This window comes from Pundamilia nyererei, unplaced genomic scaffold (genome assembly GCF_000239375.1).
Source record: "Pundamilia nyererei isolate P.nyererei 1_Seehausen unplaced genomic scaffold, PunNye1.0 scaffold00172, whole genome shotgun sequence".
NCBI lineage: Eukaryota > Metazoa > Chordata > Actinopteri > Cichliformes > Cichlidae > Pundamilia > Pundamilia nyererei.
This window is the reverse complement of record NW_005187573.1, coordinates 1,302,290-1,312,358: the sequence shown is the minus strand read 5'-3', so window position 1 is coordinate 1,312,358 and position 10,069 is coordinate 1,302,290. Positions and strand designations below refer to the sequence as shown.

General features: G+C 38.9%; 1 protein-coding gene across 1 annotated transcript in view; it reads right to left on the bottom strand.

Annotated features, from left to right (window-relative positions):
* Positions 1-1,348: 1,348 nt before the first annotated feature.
* Positions 1,349-10,069, bottom strand: part of hk2 (hexokinase 2) — a 44,532-nt gene continuing 35,811 nt past the window's right edge. Inside the window, exons 14-18 of the mRNA XM_005746121.1 lie at positions 9,914-10,013; positions 9,582-9,765; positions 5,827-5,982; positions 2,608-2,844; positions 1,349-2,236 (exon numbers count right to left, since the gene is read on the bottom strand). Of these exons, the coding sequence (XP_005746178.1) occupies positions 2,092-2,236; positions 2,608-2,844; positions 5,827-5,982; positions 9,582-9,765; positions 9,914-10,013 (822 nt within the window). The 3' untranslated portion in view covers positions 1,349-2,091. The remainder of the gene's footprint in view (positions 2,237-2,607; positions 2,845-5,826; positions 5,983-9,581; positions 9,766-9,913; positions 10,014-10,069) is intronic.

Here is a 10,069-nt window from a genome sequence, read left to right as displayed (position 1 = left end):
GGAGTGTTCGCCCGGGGCGCCAAACAGGCTAGGACCGCCTTATTTTTATCATACATTTATTGCTACAGGGATAGATACTCATATTAAAGTGACCAAAGTTTTAAATAATCGGGTCAGCATATGTAAAAGTAATCCATGTGAGCTTAAAGCTCAGGCTTCAAGCTGTTCTGAACACTCAGTGCTAAGCTTACATCTTTATGATGTCACACGAAGGGTATCTCCCAGAAAAGCCATACACCTTGAAGAGAGACCATTTTAAAAGCATTTTGAGATCCTTTTGCTTTTTAAATACAGACACAGGACTGCAGCATTAGGTGAACCTGGAGTTATATTAATAACAGCAGACTGTATATAGCCAACATTTATACAAGCGTATGACTAACAAATGTGATGTCCAGTTCATTAGCCGTCCAACCCCGGCATGTGCCATTCAAAGGACTGAAGGCTCATTATAAAGGTCTGCTTATAGTGATTAAGGTGTTAGGTTAAACTGAATGCAGTAACACTAATTAGACTGCATATTAGGCAAATGCACATCTGCTGTGGGCTGAAGGAGCATACTCACCTCTGAGGTTATCAGATGAAGCCTGCTCACATCTCCATGGATATAAGCAAATGTATTTGGTGACGGACACATTCTTTAAGGTTTAGAGGGATCTTGTGATCTCCTCTTTCACGAACACTAAACTGTGTATATGTATATCCTATTGTTGACCTTTGAGTTTGAAAAGGACGCAACATGGAGGCTGCGTAACAAGAATAATGGAATAAAGGACAATGGAGGAAGAAACGAGAGTGTAAATGCGCAATTGTGTACTGATTGTTTCCTGAACTCATCCACAGGCATATTACACGTGCACGTGGCTAAGCTTAAAACTATGAAGCCTGCATGAGCCATGCTGTGATTCACCTGCACCCTCACTGCGACTACAGTATCTGTTTGCTTGAAAGTTGCTCCCAAATGGATCTATTTTAGTACCCATCTGAATAAAAGAAAGAGCAAACGAATACATCAATTGTAATGTGACGGTCTTTAATGGAAGTAAAACCGCAGGATGAATTATGATCTGCCAGACAATCTTAGCAGACAGATTATGAATGAAAAAGCAAAGTGCTGTGGTTCTAAAAATTCACTAAAGCCTGATTTTAGTGATGTTGCTGCTGAATTTGGGAATTCTGATGTTTTTTTAAAAGATTCTTTTTTGCTGAGTTTCGGCTTGACGGGCATTTTCAGAAACATGACTTTTTAACCTTTTTGGTAGCAAAATGAAATATTTAAACATGCAAATAAAGTTAATACAAATAAAAAAGAAAAATACATTAAAAACATTTTCCCACCAGTGCTGGATTTCAACTTTTTGTCTTTTCTCCTTTATTTTCTGACCTCTATTGTTTGGTAAGAGTCCCTGGGGATGGGTGCAGTGAGAATATTTAATGTTGGTACTTTTCCTACAGCATCAGAATAACCTAATGGTAATCATTAGCCCTCTGCTAGCACTACAAATACAAACACAGTATGAATAAAAATACAGAATGAATAAGATTTGGTTTTCAGCATGTCCAGCAGAACAGAACAGTTCACTTATATAAACGCTGTGTTTAAATATTGGTAAATTCAGTACAACAACCGGCATTTCATTTTTGGTTTCATAACACAGAAGTTACAGTTTAATCTCCCACGTGTTCAGCAATTTTCCAAATAAAGGCAATGGAAATGTTTTTGTGACGGAGGCACTTTGTGACACATGCTGCCTAAACAAGTTTTTCCAACATTTCTTTTTTCAATCAGTGTATAAACTTATACACACGAGCTGGAAGGCAGCCTGGGATATTCAATATTAAAGACAAAGACGGAGTGTATACAAAACAAGCCCATCAGCTTGTAACAGTCACATTTCACAGGAGGTGCAATTCTTGTAACGCGCTGTCTGAACTTCATTTAAAGACTCCCCCCTTCTCAATATCAGCTACAAAGATTACAAACACAAATCTTAAAACACATTCTTACACACCTTTACACTGGGGGTGGAAAAAAAACCATTAAAAATATATATATATAACTATTCATGACATCACAGCAGCCTTTGGGATTTACTGCTGTCCTTCATTTTTGACCCTGCAGGCCACTGCGGTGATCAGTGCTGCTCCCTTTCCACTTCCATCCTCCGACTTCAGGAACGTCACCTCACACTGTGGCGCCAAATCCCGCAGTGTTTCTTGCATAATGGCAGAGAAACTTAATAAGCAAAGGAAAGAGAGAGAGAGGAGAAATAAGTGTCAAAAAGCTGCAAGAAACTCTCTTCCTCTACTATGCAAATAAGAGTATTTTTGCAGCTGATGACTACGTTGTCTTAAATTTAATACACCCAGATGGTCTTTTCTTTCAAGTCCTCAAAGGACTAAAAAGATACATTTCTGCAGCTCTTTGTACAAATCATGAATAGTTTATTCAAAAATCTACAATTCAGAAAAAAATATAATAAATTTGTGAATATAAAAGTGTGCAGTGTAGCTCTGTATCCCAACCACTCAGGGCTTAATAGTGCAGGCTTGTCTGATTCTTATGAACTGAATAAAATGCTGTTTTAGGAGATAACTGCTTCTTACTGAGGATGCGTTTTATAAAGTGTGCCATCCACTCCCACGGTGATGGAGAGTTGATTCAAGTTGCGATTCTGCCGTATCTTGTCGACAACAGCGGCTAAACCAGCGCCAGAGAGCTGAGCGGCACGGCGGGCGACCACGCTGCACACCTCCTTCACCAGCACGCTGTCATCGCACGTGGAGCCGGTGAGGCCCAGGTGCTGCAGGATGGAGCGAACCTGACGCATGGCGAGGCGGTCGCTGCGGGTCGGAGAGAAGAAAGTGTTATGCACGCGCAAAGAGAGTCCACTTATTAGACACACAATCATACAGAGCATTTATAATCAGAAAGAAACGCGGAACTTTAAAGCAGACAAAGTCTTACACGTGCAAATTTAAACCCTATAAAGACTCAGAGAGATTCATGGTTGGATTTTAGAAAGATTGCAGACTCCACATGTTGGTGGATGCAGCAAACATGGACCTGCAGCATTGTGACCTACAGAGAAGCACTATTTTTTTGTTTCATCCATTTTTCTATTTCCACATCCTTTCCTCTAAATGAGATTTGCCACATGATGTTTTCTATCTCGCTTCATAAAAAGCCTTATGGATGATGAGCCGCTGCGAGCTCTCACTCTTCTGCAGAGGACATCTGCAGCTATGGGAAAGTGACAGATGGAGCCCTTTCTGACCAAAGACCTTCTTCCTTCTCAGTCCGTTGCAACGTGCAGCTAAAAGGATCTTAATCACTTCACAATTATTTCAGTTTGTGAACTTTAGTTGATAAGTATCAACATATTTTAATGTTCTCATTCTAAATGACTTTGTGTAGAATCATTAGAATAAATGTCATTTTACCCATTTAAAATATTGTAATTCCACATCAAATGTGCTGAAAGTAAAGAGCACAATTTATGAACACAAAGTAACAGCCTTTCTCTGAAACATCTCTGATCTCACCCATTTCTTTGTACTTTTGCATTGATCTGCTTCTATCAATCTCTTTAAAATCACCCAGCGCGATTGATGCTTCTTTAGATTAATCTGTAATAACACATCTTCGCTCTTTCATGTGCACTGTAGCAGGGGAGGTAAATCCAGGATGATTCAATCAGAATGCTAAACTAAGCTTTCGATAAGACAGAGCCCTCAGGCCCTTAACTGATGCTTCTAGCATACAGAACATTTAGAAATCCTGCCATCATCACACAGGTTGCAAAGCCTACTCTCATTCCCAGAGTTTCAAATACAGTCAACGGTCTGCTTGTCATTGGTCTGTCACGTCCTCCTTATCACATGCAAACGACACCTTGGTATTGTTTGTTCACACTGGATGAGCTGAACTTCTTAGCATGCAGTGTTAATGATGCATACAGTAGATGGACTGGTTCTTAGTAGAGCAGGGCGATATGACCAAAAATATTTATCACGATATACATTTGAAAATTTGCGATAACAATATAACTGACGATATAATTGACACTAGACAAAACACTTTACAACTCCACAACTTTATTAGTGCAAAAAACCCATCAATGTATTTTCACTTAAACAAGCAGCTGTTTTTTATGTGCATTAAAGTTATATAAAAATTTAACAGTGCAAATTTCTTGCTGACAGTTTAACCAAAAGGCATTTCCAGTGGAAACTGGCCGACATATCCTCAGCATAACCATGTATAATATCCACAAAACTTAAAAAGAGGTTATACACACATAATACAGTAATATTATGTTGAAGCACAGTATGTATCACTCCGCGAGGCTCCTGCCTACGATAGCCGTAATGATCCGACAATCCATCAAGCGGTGCGGCTTCGAAGCTTAGCAAAGTCGCACTAAAACATTTGACAGATTTTCGAGCGCCGTGTACATAAAATAGTTTCGAGGTCAGTAAACACAACCAGAATTCATACATAAGGCACACGGGATTATAAGGCACACTGTCGATTTTCAGAAAAATCGAAGGATTGATTTTAAGTGTGCCGTATTTTCCACAAACACGGTAATAATGACGGCCCGCTAGCATGCTCTACCAAAAATAGTGCTTTGTTGTGTATCTGACGGATGAAAGCTAAACCAGTTCCACACTGAAGTTGCAGCATTTTTACAAACCAATTCTGGTTCATCTGTTTCATTCAACGGTCCGCTTTTGCCTTCTCATTCTCTGCTATGCTTTTTCCGCCATGTGCGTATGAAAACAAAGGCACTGCGCATGTGCGTTTGACCCATATTCTATCGCGAGATTTCATTTTCTTATCGTTGCCCAACATTATACCGGTATTACCGTGAACGGTATGATATGGCCCAGCCCTAGTTCTTAGGCAGCACTTTTCTGCTTTACTACTCAAGTAGAGTTCTTTGAGTGATACTTGAGCACTCAGCTTTATCCAACATGTTTCATTCACTTTTTCTTTCTTCCAAGTAGAACATCCAAACTCTGATGAATGCACTGGGAGCAACTCCGGGCTCTGGAGCGACTAGGGATCAAACCCCCAAGCCTCTCCGTCCTAAGCCTGATCCTTCCTGATCCTGAGCCACAGCTGCCGCATTCAGGAATATTTAAACCCAAGCTAGGATTTTCTGTGAAAACACAAAGCTCCCTAACAAAAAACAAACTGCAGTTTTCCAACTGACAAACGTTCGACCCACTGCCTCCCCTCAAACCTCCAAATATCGGCTTAACTGTTTTTGCTTCTTTTCTGTCTTACCTTCTGCACTCGGCTTGACCAGGACGCTGGCAGTGCATCTCTATGATACCAGCAGGATCTTACACAATGGCAGCATTTAACACCCTGGGATAACAAGTGGCTTTACTATAGTCTGAGCAGCACATGTATTGGAGAAGCATCGCAGCAGAACAGACTGTGGTGTAAAGTCGAGCTTCCTTTTTGGGCTGCTAACTATCATTGAAAAGGAAAAATGGTTAACTCTGTTAACTTTGTATTATATTTCACTAACATACTTAAATAAATATAAAAATATAAAAGGATAACTGGAAAGTATAAAGGATGGCAACATATTCAGACACTGTGATTTTATGTTATCACATCTAAATAGTCTGTGTTGGTTTCAAAGAACAAAAATGAGTCAGTGATACAAAAAGTATTGACATGCTGCTCATCATTTTATACATAATCATTACACACCTCAGGCTTTAGTATAACAAATGCCAAACATGTGACCAAGATGGTGTGAGCTCAACAGACATGTTGAGACTAGAGCAGTTTGTAATACTCACCTTTCAATCTGCGACAGGAACTTTGTCTCAAAGATGCCTCGCGTCTTCAGTCGTTCTGACACTTTGCCCCTGAACAGCAGGCCCTTAGCGGTAAAATCCAGTAACACGTTCCGCACGATCTCCCCCAGGTACATCCCACTGATCATCTTTTCATACCTTGGAGAGAACACACAAACTTCAAACTTTCCAGATCCATGCACACAGACAACACAGTAGCCACAGTATTTACATTATCACCATTTACAATTTCAGTCCCAAATGTTACTAAAAAGCAATTTAGTGAGCAAGCAGCAATTTACTTTGAGAAAGAGGAGACAGAAACGTTAATTAAGAGAAGTCAGATAAGTTATTTGTTCCATTAACAAAAACAAATGTCATTACTAAAGCAGATTTTAATGGAATAGTTACCAGAATGTGTAACAGGGACTGAAATGAATTCTGTCTAATGTTATATGCTCGGCATGTACAGGACACACACTGCATGAACTCCCTGACGTGACACTGAGACTTCTTTTTACAGATATTCCAAAAGGCTTCTTTAAAAGAAGAAAAAATAATTTAATAAAGCACTTCTTCTTTTGAAATAATCAATGTATAGTATGCCTGTATAGGTATAGCTCTGCTGTCTTACTCACAGCTACATCTTAATGTTCTCTCATGAATAAGTCAAGAGGAAACCAATGATGTTGCCCGACTTGTCTTTAAAACAACAATGTGTCTTTCATTTCATTTCATCTCCCGGTCAAAGGTGTGACCTCCCTCTTCGGTGGCTTGGTATTTTGTATTTTCTCAGAACAAAGACCACAAAGTGCTTTAAGCCAACAAATTAAATGTTTTGTCTGGATGTGTTCAGATAAACAGAATAAACAAGAGAAAAATGTGATGTGGTGGCCGGCCTGAGCTCCTGTGGACTTGAATACAGAATATATAGATTTCAGGAAAAAAGGCTGAACTTGGATGGTTCTGGGACAGCTTTGAACCCTTTATCTCATTCTCACAGGCAGATGCTCTCAAAGTCAATCAGATTGGATCGACAACTCTCCACAGAGGTCTGGGCTTTTCCTGGAACACTCAAATACAGTCAAGACTCATTTTCAAACATATTCAGACTCACTTGCTCTGGGCTTTTTGAATCTGCCTGTATATATTCTAATTCCACTACAAGCTAAACTAAAGTGCAGCTTTTGCTTTATTGTTGAAATAAAGAAACAACCAATCAACACCATGACTGCTCAGATCTCCAAAGAACTGCAGTAAAGTGATCATAACCACACAAACTCATTTTCACAGATAGTACTGAAACTGAAAAGCAAAGGGAAAACTTTGCTTTTCAGTTTTTTCCATCTTAAGATACATGCAAGTGTGTATGTGTGACTAGTTACTCTGGTAAAATGTCCACCTATCATCTTATATCTATATTAATTAAATAATATATAATGTTATATTGCTTAAATAGTTGCATGCTGATGAGTTTGCATGTGTAGCACATGCACAACATAGAAAACAAAAATACTTTTGCAGTTTTGTGTTGTTTTGTATGCTCTGTGTATTCAGTTCATTGGTATTGTTTTTTGTTATTGTTAGTTTGTTCTTGATGGAGTCTTCTGTTTTTGTTTTGGTAATTAGAAACTGTTAAAAACATGTTGCTAACAAACTGTATTTAACCACCAAGTTAAACTATCCAAAGATTGCACATTTACAGAGATGCTCATCAAATGACCCCAGATTACTTTAGCTCTTCTTCTGTTTGATGTGTTTTTAACATTTGATCTGATGAAGCTGATGAATTTATTTTTCCTTAATCTAATTCTATTTATAAGAACAAAATGAAACCTGAACCCCAAGTGGAAATCACTCTGCATCGTTTTAGTTTAAGAGTGTCTCTGTAACAGATGTTCCTGCAGACACAATTCTGCTGTTTTGTAGTCCATCCAGTAGTTTGATAAACAATCATACAAGAACTGTGCTTTTAAAAAAAGATAAAACACTTATCTTATCCAGACAGCTGTATAAACAGCTCTTTGGGTGAATAAAATAGCTGGCAGCTATGCTGAGTCTCTATCATTCAGCCAAAGGTACTGAGTGATCGACTGTGTGCAAAGAGCCAAGAGACAAATGTGATCAGACTTAATTCTCAGCATTTAGACTTATAATCCACGGCCCCCTCACATCTGCAGGGAGAGCAGGACAGGCTACATTCTTCAGTAGAGTCTTTCTACAGCATCGAACTGCATTTTTCAGTTCTTTTAATGTTCTTAGATATATTTGATCACATAGAAATATTTTACATTTTATCATTGGAATAGGTGACACTCATAGGGATCATTCTGTGGGGGAAAAGAAGAGTTATAAGATTGGTGAAATGCCCCTTTTGGATTGGTAAGATGCTGCCAGCACCACCACTTTAATGTGAACACACAGGGTAGCCCCCTGGGTTAACTTAGCGAGTTGATAATCTGCTTTATGCAATCACTTATCCTGATCACTGATGCTAGGATAAGTGAATCCAGATAACAGGAAGGTAATTTGGGTGCACTGAAGGTCATAGTACAGGGCGCTGAGGTCTAAGCCTACAAATATAATAACAGTCACCAACATAGTTGTTTAAAGAATATACATTTGTTATTCAGATTAACTCTTGCTTTTGACTTGTTGGATTTTAAATGATGTGTACTTTCAAAAGGGCCTGATGTGAAGTTTAAGAATTTGGTGAATAATGGCCTGTTTGTTATGAAGTGCAGAATGCTGCAGCGGCAATGTTTTTTTGTAGGCCAACTTGAAAGTTAGCATCACTCTGGCTCACTAGACAAAAAGCCACTGCCAGTTTGTTGGTAAACATTTGGACTATACAGAAATCAAGCTTTGTGAGAATTAAAGATTCATAAATTGTTCAGCAAGATAATCATCACAAACCAACATCAACCATAACCAATGGTTAGCATAGCACTTAGCCATAAACCTTATCTTAGGCATTAAAGAAAAAAAACATACTGACGTCGATGCAGAGAAACTCATATCTGGGTATCAGGACAGAGTGTTGCAGTGTCACATTACAGAGGGAAAGAAACATGAAATTTTAAGAAATAAAATAGTGCAAATTGAGTTTAAAGCACAACAGGGTTAAATTTATTCTCAACATGCTTGTCTGTAGTCTAAAAATGCTGAGTAAGACAAACTTGTTCCTGCTTTTGTAACAAATGTTTCCGATTATTCCTTCATAGTTTTTGTTTACAGAATTTGGATTGAGTATTTGACAATGGTAAGATTATCTGACTTGTGACCATAAATATCTTAAAGGTCTAGTTTATACGGAGCACTTCTGGAGCCTGATATTTCTAAAAGACTAATGTCAGTAATTTATAAAAAAATAAATAAATAAATCTGTGATTCTAGTTTTCGACACTGAAACTTTGTCATTGTGGGAAATGTCAGAACTGACTGCTGGAATTGCTTTACTGCCACAGAGAGCTCTTGATGTGTGACACTATGAGGTTATCTATTCAAACAACTGTCACAGTGGTGACTTGCAGTGTAGTGCACTCTCCATGTGTCTTTTAATTGGCAGCATTATTATTTCATGATAGACTCCCTGACTCTTCTGTGTTTCTTGAGCCAGTGTGTCTTTCTCTCAGTCAGTCCTTGTCTTGTTTTTCCCTTATGTGTTCATAATGGTAACTACATGTGATGCTGTTTGTTGTGAATCTTGGCTCTGAGAATCCACGCTGTGGATTTTTCATTTATTACCGATCCAGTACCTCTGTTTCCCAGGGTAGTTAGAGCAGGCATCGACGAGGCGATCGAACTCTGTGCAAAACTCCTCTAGTTCCCCATTTTCACCAAATGCTCCCCACTCGACATTGACACACATGCGGCCATTGTCGCCCTCCACCAGTTCGATGTTATGCATTTCCTCCATGTAGCAGGCATTGGTCCCTGTGCCTGAAATTAATCAGACAAAATACGAGGACTTTCATAGAACAGCTTGACTACAAAGATGATGAATAAATAGAAATATACCAGACAATGTTTGCAAACAATAAATAAACTTTGCAAGACTTCAAAGAAGGAGGGAGGTGGCCAAACTTACCGACGATGAGTCCCACCTCACATTTGGGGTCCTCGTATCCGCAAGTCATCATGGTTCCCACTGTGTCATTAACTACTGCCACAAAGTTCAAATCAAATTCCTGGAAGCAAAGTAAACAAACTTATTCATATCTATGAACTGGAACTGAGCATCCAT